General features: G+C 38.1%; 1 protein-coding gene across 1 annotated transcript in view; it reads right to left on the bottom strand.

Annotated features, from left to right (window-relative positions):
* MPP7 (membrane protein, palmitoylated 7) overlaps nucleotides 1-17,948 on the bottom strand; it is a 109,279-nt gene that overhangs the window by 82,600 nt on the left and 8,731 nt on the right. The window contains exon 2 of the mRNA XM_014944874.1: nucleotides 11,341-11,459. Within this exon, the coding sequence (XP_014800360.1) occupies nucleotides 11,341-11,459 (119 nt within the window). The remainder of the gene's footprint in view (nucleotides 1-11,340; nucleotides 11,460-17,948) is intronic.

The raw sequence follows: 17,948 nt of genomic DNA, 5'->3' as shown, positions 1-17,948 counted from the left end.
CAAAAAAAAAAAAGGCAACACATTTCCTTTTGTCATGCAAAAATGTCAATTTACACTCGATAGAACAAGAAATTACAAATATTGATCTAATTTAACTCAGCTGAGCTCCACCAGCTCAAATGAAATACACTGAAGTACTCTCTAACCACATCCATGTTCACATGATAAGCCTTGCTATATGAGAAGTCACTCCTACCTACATTCTTAAGGGGTTGGAAAATCAGTGGAAAAGATTAAATAAGTAAAAACCAGCATAATATTGCCACAGAGAAGCCATGACAGAATGGCTATGAAAGTGTTAACAGAAAAAATAAAACGCACATAACACAAGGAGAATTTAAGTTCTCTCGTACATTAAAAATTAATTTAGCAGTCAAAAAATAAATAGAAAATAATCCAGTTCTAACCATCTGAAAGATCAGTAAACCTATTCAGAAAACACAGAGAGAGAGCAGAAGCAGGACAAAAGATGTGATCGATCCCTAGGTCTTACTCAGTGGTTACCTGATATGCAACAAGAGGAAAATACTGCTTCTCCTTTGGGAGAACACAATAATAAATCTTGGTCAGATTATTAGTTAGAATTAGTTAGATATTGGATGTTTCAAGACAAAAGAGCATAGGCACACAACTTCAAACATTTTGTTGCTTGGCATGTTCTATGGTATCATTTGTAGCTTGTCTTTAATGACATACCAAACTTCAACATGACCAGCTTAGTATTTCAGATGACAATTAACAAGATTACAATCATGGGTTACTTTTTTTCCTAGAATGATTGAAACTTGGAAATTCAAAATTGTACCCTGATTTATGGTTTGATCCTGATTAAAGCTGTGTATGTCTGTAGTGTTATTACTGGATTATTTAATCACTAAATCTCAACAAAAAATTGCTCTTTTCCATGAAACCCAATCTGTTAAGCACATTAAAATTCAAGATACTTTATGAAGACGATATCCATACTAAATGTAAAGCAGTACTGACGCTATCCCATACATACATACTTTAGTTGGGCTTAGAGCCCGTGCTGGTATTTGAGGAATCTGTAAATGTGGTCCTGCCTGAAAATCCAGAGTGTGGCCAACTTCAGTCCTGATCAGCTGGAGAGGAGAAATGGGTCTGCTTTTTTGTTTATATGAGTGCGGGTGGTGTGTAGATGGGTAAAGGCACCGCTCTGCCTGCGGTAGCCTTTCTGGCCAGCTGGAGTCTTTAGGTCCTGGGGTCAGCTACACTCAGCAACTCCCACAACCCCTTCTAACTCCAGCACTGACGGAGCATCAAAGATTAAATACCTTTAACTAGTTTGCATGTAATGAAATAGCCTAACTGCAAATACATGAAGACTAGATGAGAGTGATAAAGTTTTCCCTCAGAATTTATGTGGCCACATTAACACGGCATACAAATATTTCATCTTTATACACGTACTGTCTTAATTTCCCTAAGAGACAAGGAATTCATCCAATCCTTATTTAGTAGATGAGAAATGGAAGAAGACTGTGGACATGCATAGGAGAGCACACTGAGGGGAAACCTGTGTCTTAGAAAGAAAAATGAATGCGAAGGGAAGACAGCGGCAAAATACATGACCATAACGTACACATGTGCAACTTTAAATGGCCCACTGTAGCACCGGTGTTTTTTGAAAACAAATCAAAGACAGCTCTAACTTTACACAATTCAGTGTTTTTAAAATTGTCACGACAGCAACAGCAAAGATTTTTTTCACCGCAGGTACATTAGAGTGATTCAGCTGGAGCAAAAAAGCATGAAACCCTTCTCTCTGTAGCACGGAAACTGAAGATCCTACGCCAAAGTGACTCTGTACAAATAGGTTTTGCTATTGCATTGAAGGCATAATCAAGTTCTAGCAATTGCCCGTTGTAAATTACTCATCCTTGTTTTGCACAGACAAGTTAAGCCTTATGTGTTCCATGTTTTTAAATCTTACTTCTTCAGCACATTCTTGGTTACTCTGCAGTGACTCTGCACCCCATGGGCAGCACCAGCGTGTTTAGCATTTACATGCTGGAGCTCCCAACTTTCAACAAAGGAGCAGAGAGGATGTGTGTAATATTACACATATCACTGAACACTACAAATTAACTTCGCGAGGATTAGCAAGAGAATAGATATAACCAAGATTTCCAAAAAAGACAGCAATTTAATGTAAACAGTAACAAAACCTGTTGGTAGGAAACACAGGCAGACATTTTGACTACATCTTATTTTTAAGATTTTTACTATATCTTATTGTATTACTTTCCATGCTTCGGAAAGATTTTATAATTATCCCATCTCATCCTTCTTAACTCTTACAATGCTTTTGCACTGCAGAGGCTTGTTTGGCTACTTATGACTTTCTGTTCTTAAAAGGAATAGTCCAACACAGTAACAAGAAAAGTTGTTTTAAACACTCCTTCACATGTTCTGCCACAGAATTTCTGGTCCAAGGGAAAAGAACACTGTAGAAAAACAGTTTAAAATGACATTATCCTTGGATGTCTTGGATTTATCAGACTACTATTACTGAACAGCTTATGAGACCTTTCATTGGCCTCAGTATCACAGACAAAAAAATGTATCACTGTGGTTAAATAAATACTGTAAAAGCTTCGTAAGACAAGAAAAATCTGGGTTTGAGCACAGATTTGGGTTCTAAAACTTCTCTTCAAATTGCTGCACCAGTTTTGTCACCAGGCTGGTACATTGCCCCCTCGGTAACAATGAAATTACAGACTATTTGTCTTAGAAGGATTGATTTACTTCTTTTATGTCCAGTTCATTTTGGCTGGAAGCTCTTTGGAGGTTTCCCAGGCAGAAACTTTAAATCAATTACCACTGATCCAAAAAAATGCCTCTGTCTGGATTTTAACCTAAACCAAAGTTTTTCACATTCCAAAGCACTGATTTGTTCACAAGTTTCAAGTAATAGTCATAGAACAACACTTCACACCTCTGATTCAATAAGCTTATCTGCTTTATTTTTCATTTCAAAAGTTTGTTGGTACATCATACCTGCAGGGACTTCTGATATCAACCCAACTTGTACAGTTTTTATGAGACTAAACTGTCAACAAGACAATTTAATTGATACTTTAGAAACTGATCTTTGAATTGTTTTCTTCTTATTTTTAACAAAATGGGCTGAAAGGAGGAGTTGACAATAGGAACTGGGCTTCCCTATAAAAAATCTAGATGAAAAGTTGTTAAGTGTGTATTACTAAACACATCAGCAACTCTGATGTAGAAACTACAAGGTGCTGGAGACACTAAATGTCCAAACTTCTGACAAAGAAGTCAGCACTAGATAGCCAGTTAAACTTCTACCAAAAAGTACCAAATAAAAACATATGAAAGAAATACACAAAAGTATTTACCACAGGAGAATCCATGCAATAGACTTCGGACAAAACCATTATTTATGTCCACTTGCTGTCTGTCTCCTAGTAAACTATCTATTAGCTGCAATTATAACAAACACTTTTATTTGAACCATCACACAGGATCTATGTTTCACCACAACTACATTAACCTGTGCATTTGGCACTGCCTTAATGTGCATTTTCTTACAAACAAGGTTGCATTCTCCAAAGCTATGCCTGACTACTTTTTCCGTAAGTTGGAGGTGGATTTTTTCATTTTGTTAAAGGCACAAATAAACACAGGTATGTATGTGTGAACATACATGGCAAAACAATTTCGTTTTTACTCAGAGAAGAAACAGTAAACCTGTTACATGTTACAATACGTGGAAAGTTGGGGGCTTTAGCTATGATTTCAAACAAGAGTCTACTTTTATTTTGCTTATTCTTACACAGTCATTACCTGACATGCTGCATTTTGATACATCAAGAGCACAAACAAGTCAAAGGGTTCAAGACACAAATATTTACCAGAACCCCCCCAATCTCAACAAGAGAAGCAAGCCTTTGCTCAATGCCTAGCTGGTAGTTACCCTTTCCCTAATCTTTCCATGGAAACAATATCAACCTGAAAGAAGTAAAGATCCTGTAGTATTTTCTATAAAACTTCAATTACCTTATTTTGATTAATCTGATCACTGTTCCCATGGAAATTAAGTTTAAAGGCAGCTGACTGCCTCCAGCTAAGAACGATCTCTTTACTTGCAGATTTCAGTCGCTGGCTACTGAGCAAGTCTCAAAAAAATCACTTGGCTTCAAAAGTAACACTTTAAATTTATGTGGCATTTCATAAGGAATAACACCTTGCATTACACTTTTTTTGAATGCAATAATTTTGTTGGAAGCAAAACGACTCATTGCTTCAGTGATAATTACTCCAAATATAAATGCAAACTATTGTCAGTCATCAAGATGCTTTTTTACAGAGTATTATTTCTTCAATAATTTTCATCCTTAGGTAAGCAGAAAGCATGTGGCTAGCTTATATTTCAGTATATGAATTAGACCACTACTTACAAATATTCTGGATGAGAAAAGTACTGAAATTCTAGCACTCCTCCATACTCCATATGCATTCTGTACACACAACCCAAGCAGGAAGCTTCAATAATTAACTGCAGATCAAGATTCCTCTTTAGACAATGAGAAAAAGAAAGAGAAAGCCTTAAATTTTCTCCACACAGCTTTCATATTTCTTTGCAGATTCAGTATCCTAGTTTTGTCCATATTGCTAGATAGTTCTCTAGGGCTGAAAACGTTGCGTATCATTGTGTTTTGCCAAAAGGATTTGAGGCATGACTGCACCACGTGCCTGTTTCAGCAAGGACATCCTTATGAAAATTAAGATTTCCTAGATCTATGATGATCTGGACTTAAAGAATGACAACCACCACCTGTTATCTAGCACCTCAGTATTAATGAATTCAACTACAGAAAATTCCTTCTCCCTTTGCCAGAAATAGTAAAAGTTTTCAAACCAGCACAAGGGACCACATCTGTGCATTGTTTGGACAGTCTGCATGGCAGGAGTGATCACTTTCCTCTTGCCATCAGTAGGTTTTGCATGCCTTCTCTGACTGAAAGACATAAACTATAACATAAGAAGCAACCTTGCCCAATTCTCCTCTAGAGCATGAAGAACAATTATTTTTCATTGGCCATGAATTGTTACCAGCTGCCAACAACCACACTCAAACCTCCTCCTCCAGATGACCAGGTGGTAAATGCTAACTCACACCGCCTTTTCCTTCATTTTTTTCCCATCTCCAAAGCAAACAGCACTTCAGACCTCCACATGAATTTACAGAACTGCAATCCGTTCCATTTACCAGGAAGGCACAGCTTTTTAAAAATAAATATGGTTGAGAACCCAGCAGTAGAGAACCTTAAGGACCTCAAGTATCAAAGCAATTTCTCAGTGAATGAACTATCAGTTTCAATAACTCCACCCACTCCAAGGTGGTCTGTGCGTCTCTCCAACTCTACAATGCTTTCTCCTGAAGCCACAACTCACTCGCTCGGTTTGATTTGAGGTTAGGTGCCACCTATGGTCCACCAATGCCCAATCCCACTTACTGACCCACTCTTCCTCTTTGAGTGCATTTTCCAGGCTTGCCACTCTTGGGTAACACAGCTCCTCTGAGCTCCTTCTGAGGGAGCTGGTTTTGCCTGTCCTGAAATCAGGAACCCTTCTCACCATTCTTTTAACAGGTGTCAACATACAAGCCACCAAAATCTCCTTAAAAACACACCCTGTCCTCTCTGTCTTCTGTGTAACGTAGCAGTTAACAGAAAAAAAAAGAGTTCTCATGACTGCAGAAACAGACAGTTCCAACAATAAATTATGAAGACTGTGTAAGCAGTAGCTCCAGAGAAAGCATACATGAAGAACAAAGTAACTAACATCTTTATGTTTGGAAAAAAAAATGTCAACAGTAGCTTCAAAACTTGAAACATGGAAGCAGTCAACATCAACACCATTGGGCTGGCACAAAGAAAGCCAACTCCATTTCAGCACAATCCCCACCCTTTATTCCATATAACGTGTGCCGTGCTCAGGTCTTACCCTGTCTCATATGTTCTCCTCAGCCGCCACCACTGCCCTGGTTCTGAAGGAGCAGAGCCAACTCGCTGGTCAGAGAGAGCAGCTCGTGCTCATACTCACTGCTGTGGCACCTGGGCTGCTCACCTCACAGGGGGTGGAGTGGGCAGGTCAGGTGACCCAAACTGACCAATAGGGTGTTCCATCCCCTCTGCCACGCCCAGTATAAAAGCTGAGGGACCAAAGGGTCAGCTCTCCCCAATGCCTCTCCTCCTTCGATGGCCAACCTTTGAGGCAGACCCTGGCCGTTCACCTGCCTTTGATGCAATCGGTGTGTTCCAGAATCCACGTCCCATCTGTCGCTGAGTGGGGTCTGGAACTTTCCCAGTCTAGAACATTCCCTGCTGATGACAACTGCCTGGGAGCTTGACATAGTTTTGTATATATTTATGTACATTGTACCTATTTCATTATTTCTTTGAATGTTATTATTAATATTTCATTAAAGTAGTTTAGTTTTTTTCTAAACTCACAATTCCCTTTATCTCTCTTCTTCGTCTCCTTGGAGCGAGAGGTGAGGGAGAGCATCTGTTGTCTTGTCATGGGCCAACCCAGCCCAAACCACAGCAGCCACCCTCCCTCTCCTTTGACATAGACGCAGATACCATTCCCTCAGTCTATAGGTCATCACCATTAAAGGTTCAGAACAATTAGTTGTCACATATGACTCATCAGAACAACTCGTATAATCTGAACTCTGTCTCCTGTACATTCTTTTGGGAAGAAGATCCACATGTGTGGATGCTTGAGCACAGTGCCCAGGCAGGAGCATTCACCATCTGGATGCATGACCAGGAGGTGAATGCACATGATCCGTGCAGAATGTATGTGGATGTTGGTTACACATGTCTGATCCATCATGGGGAGGGGAATCTACCCCATACGGCCCCTCCATGAGCACAAGAACAATCTGCATAGCTCTTCCCAGGTGAAAGGCTGGACAGTTACGAGTTACCCTCTAACACAGACCGGTCCATGAAACCTTACTGAGACTCTTTGATTCTGCACTGTAGATGCAAAGTCGTTCATCCTGCAGATTAACAGCTTTGTTCACGGTGTTTGTGCGTGAAGCTCTGGGTCAAAACTAAGAATGTGTATATATATATATATATATGAAGTAGGCTTGTGTCAGTCCAGACTGCAGATTCAGCACATCACCTGAAGATTGCTGATTTTATCACTGTAAGCATGTGTCAAATCAATCCCTTTTGCTTTGCCCTAAGTCAGCTCATTTTTTGTAAATTCTATCTTTATTTTTCTCATTACCATCTAAGAAACCGGAGTAAGCTGAAAGCATCTACATTTACATATTGCAAGACCTGAGCCTTCACACTGAAAATTTCCAATACTTCTCTACCACAACGATTGTAAAATTTGGGCTATGTATAATTTGCTTCAACTTCCATGCCAAAGGAATTACATCAGGATACACTCAACTATTTTATTTTTGGACATGAGACTACTTAGAAAAAGCTGCTAGCCACTGACATGGAGAAAAATTAGCAAATACAAAATAATTTCTCAGAACTTCAAGCAAAATTATACCCAGGTGAAACAAATAGAAAATTAGCACAAATTAACGTTTTACAGGGCCAACTACCAAAATATGATGCAGTTATAATAAAATCAGACTAGATTCATCAAATATTCCTTACTTCTTCAGTAATTATTTTCTTTTCCAGTGCCACATACTACTTTTTGGATGCACAAACTTTTCTCTATCAAGAGAACTGCAACACCACTTGCTGTGGCTGCTTCTTAATGCAAAGTACAGGACTGGCTAAAGGACTGTGCATGCCCTGAGCTCGCCAAAATCAATCAGTAAACTGCAACTGGTTAAGAAATACTTCGGTCGCAGCCCAACAGATAAGCTGAGTCAATTCTTGAGGATTACATCCACAACCAGAAATGTCGAAGGTGACAGTGCAAGTAAAAGCTTCATCCTGGAGCTAAACAGACAAACAGTAAAAGTCTCCAGCATGGTAACAGCAAGAAAACACACATGGAAATTCTTGCAGCTCCTCTAAAAATAAGCTAAAAGAGTAGTTAGAACAGATCTTTATTTATCCCTCCTGTTCCTCTAAAAAAAAATTCAAGCAGAGCACATGTGTACTATTTCATGTTTCAGCTACATTAGTGCCTATAATTACCCTGAAGGATCATCTCTTCATGTTTCTTCCCTATAAATCTCTACAGAATACTGGGATCTCTACTATATAAAAAGTAATGAGATAGCTGAAGATTTTTGGTAGAACTTAAGAGAGTCGTGTAATAACACAGGGAAGTAACAAATTGAGGGAAGCAGAGACAAATTTTAAACATTCAACTCTCCAGAGCCAGTTTTCTCTTCCAAACTGTCAACAACGGTTGCGGGTTCCCTCTTCTCTATACTTTGCAAACTGAAATCTAATCAACAGATTCCTTTATTGAGAAAAGGGACAGCAAGAACAGTTGCATCAGTTTTTGATGGTTTTACTTACTACAATAGGAATGTACTGTAGGGAACAATCCAGTATTTGCAGGGAAATGGACTGGATGATCTAATACAACTTTTCCATTTCTGACTTCTTAGAACAGCTCAGGCTGATCCAAGTTCACAAAGAGATTTCTGTCCAATAATACTGAATGAAGAGAACTCTAAGACAAGGTTTGGGGCTTTTTTTTTTTTTTTTTTTTTTTTTTTTCAATTTTAAGAGAGCCAGAATAGCAAACCATATGCCGTAGTATCCAACCATACAGAAAAAACTATGATAATTAAAATAATTAAATACCCATAAAACTTAGAATATCTGTAGAAAAAGTAAGGAGTTCATTTTATAGTTAAACCTTTCAAGCAATTTGGAGCATTTAATCCGTTTTATAACTTAGAAAAAAAGCTCTTTTCTAATATTTGAAATTACTAAACAGTAAGGTAAGAAGATCCGCTTAGAAATTTTTATTAAGCAGTGTATCTATCTTAATACTTAATACTATACCTATGCTCATTTTCTTCCAAAAGTGACACATACCAGGTTCGCAACATCCTTGGCTCTAAGCTAGTGCTTTTTTCTTTTCTTTTTTTTTTTTTTCTTTTTTTATTACAAAATATCTGTCATCATTCTCTGCCTGAGGAATTAAAAACATTTGTCTTTGCAAGTACAGTTGACTTTAAAAAGTTATTGCTAGGAAAAACAGTCTTTCAAATAAGACACCAAAACCCAGAAAGAAAGATTTGGCACTTTAGAAGCCTTGTAACAGGGAAAAATTATGGCAGATGGAGTTCATTCTTCTGCTTTCACAGCTCTTTTCCAAAAAGGCTATGGACTGCCTTCTCCGAAACTTGATAGGATAATGAATAATTCTTCTAAAAAACGTGTTAAAGGTCAAACAAACACTATGAGTTTCAAATACAGTTAAGACCATCTTGGGGCAGGGAGATGAACTAGATAAACTTCTAGATCTTTGTGCCCAACTTTCCGGAACTGAACACCACAGAAATGAAAGGTGATGTTCAGTAGCCTGGCATATGCACTAGGTCAGACCAGGTGCTCTTAATAATCTAAATTCTTATAGTTAAAAAACTTTACCTTGTGAATTAAATTTGTATGGAATACTAAAGAACTGCAACTAGGGAACATGAAAGATGCAGTTTCAAGAATTGAGTCTTTTTTAAGGTAGCATGAGACTTAACAGGACATTGAAAGAACTGTCCCCAGGGTCAGAGTTACATTTAATACTTGGACCTAAATGCAACACGATAAATAATAGAGATAGTTGGAATACCTCAATGTCTTCTTCTTGTAATTGCTGTAATTGTAATCTGTGACCATTCACTGATCCCCAAAACTTTCTATCTGCCTCAAGAAAGCTTTCTCATGACTTCTTTTTTATTAAAATCAGAAAGACCAATCCTCCCTGCAATAACAAACAACATGGTAACTAGGGCACGCAACTAGGAGAGCCAACTTTTCCAAACTGAGAGTACACTCAAGGAGAGTAAATTAGCTGCTGTGTTGCTACCGTCGTCATCTTTTGAGGGAAGGGGCAAAAGGGAACAAATGAACAAGTCTGAAAAGGTTTAGGTTTTGCCTCAATAGAAAATTAGAGCAAACATTAAAATGTCAATGTTTTGCAGATCGACACATTTTCAAACCAGACTTCTGTAACTCCCAATCCAGAAAGAAAACTGATTTAGCTGCTGACCTAACATTTTGCTTAGATACACACCACTGTCAGTCTATATTAGAAACAAAACCAGTGATTCCCCATTCCGTGATCCTCTCAGCCACCTGAGCAGACAGCTGCAGCAAAGCAGGATGGAGTCTGGAAATCACCGCACTTCAGAAATTTTGATGAAATTCTTTAGGCAAGAGAGTATTGCCAAGAACTGCTCCTCTGTTTGTTCCTTTTGTGTATCAACCACCAGCTAGTACTTCTGTTTATTTTATATGTAATTTCTCAGCCAATTTGAAAATAATTTTGGCCAGGTATCAACATTTTTACATCCTTTTCTGGAATCAGATAGCTACAAGAAATGGAAAAAGGTGACTCTACTGACTTGTTTGAGACCTCAGAATTTCCTTGCAGCTTGAATTAGCTCTGTACTGGAGATTGAAGACATACTTACCATTTTGTAGGAGTGGAACATTTCTAACCAGCTGATTGGTCCCATTTTTCTGCTATAAGCAATTTTACCATTAGCAGGGTAGCTCTGCATACTCCCATGGCATGCTTTGATTTCTTGTTGCTGATCATTTTCATAGCAGGACACTTTACTCAAGTATTCTTCCAAACTTATTTTAGGTTGTACTTTAGTCCAACATATTTATGTGCAAAACACAATTTTAAATGGAGGCAAGCCAATAAAAGAAACAGCTTACTAGAATTTCAGTTGACTTTGTTAAAGGAAATTATTTTAAATTAATGTGGCTACTGAACTGTTGCCATACTTGACCTCAGAAAATATATTCCTTCTAATTTTTGCTGTGAACATTTATTTATTTAAGCTAAACTCCAGGTCTTGAATGTTGACCATAAAGAAGTCTCAGATTTCCTGCTACTATTTCGTACTCTTTTTTTTCTAAACAAGGGCAAACAACATATGTTTGCTGCATTAGCATTACACTGCCAAAACATCACTCTTAAATGAAATCATCTATGTATTTTTGGTAGAATCTTATTTAACAACTTCCACCCCTGACAGAAACAGAGTTAAAACAAGGCTGTTTTGTTTTCACTGAGCAACAGTTTGATCACTGGTTTACTAGATGGCGCTCAAAACATTTTTCCATATGCTCTTCTCAAAGAGAATCTGACTTAAATGTGGTTTACCTTCACCAGTGAATGAAGGCTTTTTTCACCAAACATATCCCAGAGGAAGGTCAGGTCTTCCTGGCTGTCCACATGTGGCTGCAGCTGGGCTGGCAATGCAGCCAGCAGCTCGTACAGACCTATAAAATGAAAATAAAACACAAAGTGTAATCTGGGGGTGATCTCATTAATTTCACTTAACAGTTCTGTGTAATTGGCTGCCTGGAGCATGTCATTTTAACTGAATAGGGAGTCTGGAGTATTCAGAATAACATTAACTTGTAGAACCAAAAGGAACATTTTAAAAAAATTACTAAGAAGCAAGTATTAGCAGTGTACTTTTTACCTTGTCACAGTTGTCAGGCTTCTACATCCATATATATTTACACAAGGTTATGCAGAAAATTCATAAAGGTTTTGAAAAGAGGACAAAACCAGAAAAAAACATACATTCCTTTACTTAATCGTTATTCCATTTCCCTTGATGTTAGCCAAAGAGTGAAATGAGTCATGAATAGGAAAAACTTCCTTAAAAGAACAGAAACTGGATAGGGTGGTCCATTAAAAAAAAGGTTCGTGGTTTCTCTAAATATTTCTTGCTAATATATTGCTTAATATTTTTTTTTATCCTGTGTTCAGTAGGAATCCACAGCAAGACAAAAGGAACTTCTCTGTTTTGCAGGATTAAACCTTAAAAATCAAAACCAACAGAGTTTTCCCAGACACACACGCACAAGAAATACTTCAGTAACAAGTTTTAATTTGCAGGTATTTGAGATTCTCCGTAGGGTTAAAGCAATTGCTGTTCCCAGTTATTTGTGGCACACCTCCCCAGCGGGCTCCGAAGGGCAGACAGTAGCACAGTGTTCCACAGTAGCATACAGCATAAAATATCCATCATGCACACAGGCCATCAAACTGCTGTCCAAGAAATGCAGCAACAGTGTTTGCAGCAGCCCTCTTTAGGGAGGTAACCTGGCATGAGTCGATATCAATTCATAGCACATGTTTAATTTTCCAGTGGGATTACTTGGGGTAAAAAGGACAAAATGCCTTTTTTCTCCTGTCTGCTGTCTACAAAAACACCAATACTCTCTTGGGATCCAAGATACACGGTCCTGCTATTATTTTTAGTCTGAGTAAGTGCTGCTGTTCATCACAAGGACAGATTAACAAGATATTCTACTGGTAAAGAACACTGTAGTATGTTAATAGGTTACCTATCGCTATTCTGCTTATTATCTCCCTAAAACTTATAATTTAGAATACTTATTAGTAAACATCATTTCAAAACCTTTCCAGGCACTACATATCCCTTTCAAAATTACATATAGCACCTTCAAGATGTGATTGCTTCACATTTTTGTCTTTTTACTGCCTTTCAGTAAAATATTTGGGGGAAAAAAGGTTCCTTCCAGATACATTCTTTTTGTGGTCCAAGCATTTTTGGTGGCTGAAATTCATTTCTCTTAGTACCTCGCTTGTATTTAAACCTGCTCTTGTTTATGCTTCAGAAATAATGCAAAAAGAGAATACAACTCAAACCACTACAATCTTGCAGAGAGAAGACGACCTCTGAGCCTGGGCTAGCAGGACACAGCCAGTGACTGAGCCAACACTCAGAGAACAGTGGTTTGAATGGGACTCTTGGCTCCGACTTCCCCGGCTATTAGAACTTCAGCACTCAGAAAAAATGGTTATTTTTGTCACGCAATTTATGCTTCAAAACATTTTCATTTAGAAAACTGAAAAAAATTATTTACACTCAGGCTTATATTTCTGCACATAGTCATTTTTGGTACTGCAAATACATTTGCCTCAGAATAACTCCAAGGTTGTTAGAAAATGAAATAGAGGGCTCAGTGTAAGCTTACACTGGGGCATAACTGCTCAGGAACAATTCACGCGTGCCATTCAGAAGAAAGAAAATATTAACTTCAGCCACTCCCTTCAAGTAAGAAATGTGTAACAGAGTAAGCTTTCTTCTCCTTGATCCATCGGATCTGCTCACATTTCACATATAATCAACTATAAAACTATTCTATCCTCGTTACTTGCTCCTCAAAGCTTTGATAATTAAATCCCCAGTGAAAATAAAATGGAAGTTCATGTTTCCTGATGGATTAACTATTACAGCAGTGACACCGGGTGAGACTGAATCTGCCTATAATGAGACTTGGGTTTCATGCAGAGAACTCCCCGAGGAAAAACCCTGCCTCCCGGCCCTCCAAGCCTGACTAACCCTGCAGGTGCTTACACTCATTACGGGTTCCACATCCAGCTCAAAAGTGTCTGTGGGCTTTACTTATTCATATAGCCCTGAATCACCCCTTTGAGGGAAACGGGCATCCACGTCCCCAGCACACTGCTGGTAGCTTCGACAGCAACACACCCCATCTGTGCAGCTCTCCTGGGGAAATTGGAGAAAATTAAGCAGGTTCTAATTGTCCAATCCCAGGGCTATGTTTGTGGTGCTGCCCTGCTTTGGCCCTACAAGCCAGCGTGTAGAGCTTTCAGCCAGAAGGAAATCAGAATCCCACCCTTCTCTGAGCAGCAGAACCTGAGGACTACGCCATGCAGCATGCTGGAGAACACCATGCTCCTGCTCTTCAGGCTCCTCTTGAAGCTCAGCACTATGTAGGCAGGAATTTTAAAAAACGAACACAACCTCAATCAAGGAGTCAAATGAAAATCAGGCAGAAATAGGACTGAGGGTATTTAGTTGGGGAGAGCAGAAGACAAAGATCTCAGCTGTGGCCTCCTTCCAAACAGAAGGTAAGGGCAGCAGAAGGTGCTATCACCTGTAAAGGTTTACCTTTAGAGACAGAGTCTCATTTTCCCTCATTCCTTCTACGATGCCCAATACCACAGAATCAAAGACTTTCAGAGAAACATTCAGATTTTTACATATGAAGAAAAACAGTATGTGGATCTTCTACATACACACCCATCCAACTAAAATGTCGCACTTCATTTGTGTCTCAGTTACACAAAGTGTGTTGTTCTTATTCATTGCAGTGTGAAGAAACAGTGAAAACTGTGGCTGGCACATGACTTTACTAGCAAATAGGATTTTAAAAGAAAAGTGCTTTTGTGATAGGGACAGGGACAGAATAATTTGTCCAGTTGCTGTTACCTAGCAATGAAGTTGAAACCACAACATTGGCAACTACGCATTGGCCTAGTTTAAATTACCAGATCTGATAACTTGTCACATCCATCTTTCCAACATCCGACTTTCTTTGGGCGGTACCTCAAATCTCTGCGGTCCTGTAGGGTGTCACTATACACGAGAATTAATCCGAATTGAACAGCAGAGACTGCTTCAGCCCGCCCTCAAACCTCCTGCAAAACTAACTACCATCTCAGGTGGTTCTGTAAGCCACAGCCAAGGACCACTGAAATCAATGCAAGTTTCTCACCAGCTTTAGTACTGCCAGGCTGTTGAAACCAGATTTTTTTTTTTAATCTTTTAAGTAGCGATTCTCAACACTGAATTGATGCTACACTGAACACTTTCAACTACTCCTAAAAACAAAAATTAAATTTTAAAAAGGTCATAGCTATATGCCCTATATTTAGATGAACTGCTTTGTAAATTAAAAACGCATGGTCGTGCTGTAAGCCACTGAATGAGATATATCTTAGCACCTCAGAGCTGAATAATACCATTGTAAGCACATGACTGCCAAGCCTCAGTTGTGCTCTTGGTCCTTCCACCTCCTTGAGTCATATCACAGAACGGTAGAGGTTGGAAGGGACCTCTGGAGATCATCTAGTCCAACCCCCCTGCCAAAGCAGGTCCACCTAGAGCAGGCTGGACAGGAAAGCATCCAGGTGAGGTATGAATATCTCCAGAGAAGGAGACTCCACAGCTTCTCTGGGCGGCCTGTTCCAGGGCTCTGGCACCCACAAAATAAAGAAGTTTTTCATGTTGAGATAGAACTTCCTGTGTTCCAGTTTGTCCCCGATGCTCCTTGCCTTGTTGGTGGGCACCGCTGAAAAGAGTCTGTTCCCATCCTCTTGATGCTCGCCCTTTAGATATTTATAAGCATTGATGAGATCCCCTCTCAGTCTCAGACATGCATGGACCTCCAATTAAAAGAAGTATTTTGCACACATTTTCAGAAAGATGCCTGCAATTTAAATCAGTAACAAAAAAGTGCTTTTAAAAAACTATCTAGAAGTTCTGTTTAAAAAAAATTAATGAAAAGCCAAAGCCAAAATCCTGTGTTTTTTAATGCCTGATGCTGACAACACTGTAAATTCTTTTATTATACACTATTGCTATTCTACTCGGGTTCTTGTAATTTTTTTTCAGTCTAGTTTGCCTAAATTTAATCAACTTTCATATTTTAAAGGAGTCATACACCCACTGCTATTTTCCAGTATCGAAATACTTCAGGTGTCAAAATCCAGTAAAGTAAACATGACTTGCACAAGAAAAACTCATTTACTTTGATTTTAAAAAGCAGATCATTTATTCAAAGATCCCAGACGACCTGAGCATACATAAAAAATTAACAATTAGCTTAAACATGGAGATGTAAGACTATTTCGCAATTATAAGAGGGGAAGCAAGTCCTGTCAGTCCCAGAACTGCAACAACAGATCACAGTGTAATCAACCCTGGACCTTCCCAAACCATTGGAACAGAGGAGGAAAAAGAGCCCTTTTGAGATGAAACAAGGCAGCAGTAATAGGAGTCAACTCCAGGTAAATAGAGTGATCCACTCCTAGTTTTAGATATTACTGTGTTGCTATATATGAAGAATATTCACATTATATCAATTAGGTACAGTATCTACTACTGTTTGTGAATTAAGTAAAAGCCTGTAGCATGGAAATATTAATAAAAGGAGACAGGCATTGCACATAATACTATAAAACACTTGTAAGAGTCGAATGGGGAAAGGGGTGTTTGAAAGTGCTTATATAGTCAGTTAACTCTGACTACCCAATTCAAGAATAAAAACATTTAAAAATAATAAATTAATACTGGACATACAATACATTTTAAATGAAATTTAGTTCAGCCAAGAAAAGTGACACAGGGAATTAAAAAAACACTCACTAGATAACCCTCCCTACAGAAATAGTCCATATAAACTATATGCATTTAGATAATCTAAATACACATATATAATCTAAAACTAAAATTTACAACAGCTTGTCATGGATGGAGAAACCACTCTGAAAATCTTGGACGAGTTGCAAGAGCAAGTAAGATAAAATGGCTGCAGAATAAAGCTTGTTACATTCTGCCAGCTTCGACTAAGGAAACAATTTCAAGGGAAATCCAGCTATGTCTGAAAACTCAGCACTATCCCTGCTTAAAAAGGTAACGGATAAATTTCAATTTTTTTCTTTTAACACACTTAAGCAGTTCCTGTCTTCAGAGTATCTTCAGCTTTTCCTAAGCTTAATTACTACCATTTAGCTTTATTCAATCTGAAAACAGAGTATATAATAATGGCAATTCCAATTTTAAAATGTGTATGCTAAATTTGCACATGTAATAATATTTAAGACTAAGCAGCAATGGAAAGCTTTTAAATCAGAAACAACGGGACATTAAGGATTTTTCCAGTTCTAGAAAATTGCTTCCTTCGTAGTGTTATATTCTGTAGAAGACTGCTTGTTCCTAGGAGGAGAATAAATGGCTAAGCAATCGATGAAAGTGTTCCCGTACTGAACCACTCACACTGCAGATTCCAGATGCTCTACATTCTTGACATCAGAATGGAAAAATTTACTGTTAGTCTAGAGAAATTTAATATCACCATTCTTGTCATATCCTTCATAGCTTCATTATTAGGACAAGTCTGTGGAAGCTATAAACTAGTGCTAAATGATAAAAAAATATGGTCTCTGCGTTCCATCACTCTTGCATATTACAAGAAAACACCAACTTTGTTTTGGTTAGCGTAAGAAAAGAAATGGAGACAAATGGATGTGCATTTGCTTTCATATGTTAATTAATTTCCTGAATTAGCATTCTGAACAATGATGCCAAACTTTGAATCAAAAATTTTTACAGTAACTGAGGGATAATAAACACTAAAGAACATATATCTAAGCCCAGAACAACACTGTAAAATTTTATTGTATTAATAAAATGGGACACACCAACCTTTAAATTTTCCACTTTGTCAAAGGTAAAATAATCAGCACCATTTGCTGCCATTTATAACAAGCTGACATTTTTTCACATTTGAACTGCACTTTACAGTTCTATAAAGGCTCAGACAACACTTGCCTTACACAAAAGCAAACAGCGTTGCAGTAGAAACACTCATTCTGACATCCTTGCTCCTGCATAATAAAACTAGTCACTAACACTAAATAGTGAAAATTATTTCATTCTGAAGTTTGAGATCAGTATTTATGCACAGGTTCAAACAAAAACATATACAGTACACATATGCATTAGGATAGACACACTGCACTGTGCTATCAGGCTCCAGTTGTAAAAAGACCACTATGTGCTCAATTTTATGTGCTACAAATAGTTCTTTTTTATGTTCTCTTAAGTAATTCCACTGAATATATGGGCTTCCTGACACTGCAAAAAGTTAAAGACTAACAATTTTTCTTTGCAGAACCAGAGTGATTAACTCATTCCAGCA

This window comes from Calidris pugnax, unplaced genomic scaffold, assembly GCF_001431845.1.
Source record: "Calidris pugnax isolate Ruff unplaced genomic scaffold, ASM143184v1 scaffold54, whole genome shotgun sequence".
Lineage (NCBI taxonomy): Eukaryota > Metazoa > Chordata > Aves > Charadriiformes > Scolopacidae > Calidris > Calidris pugnax.
The sequence above is the reverse complement of the archived record's forward strand: the minus strand, read 5'-3'. Positions and strand labels throughout refer to the sequence as shown.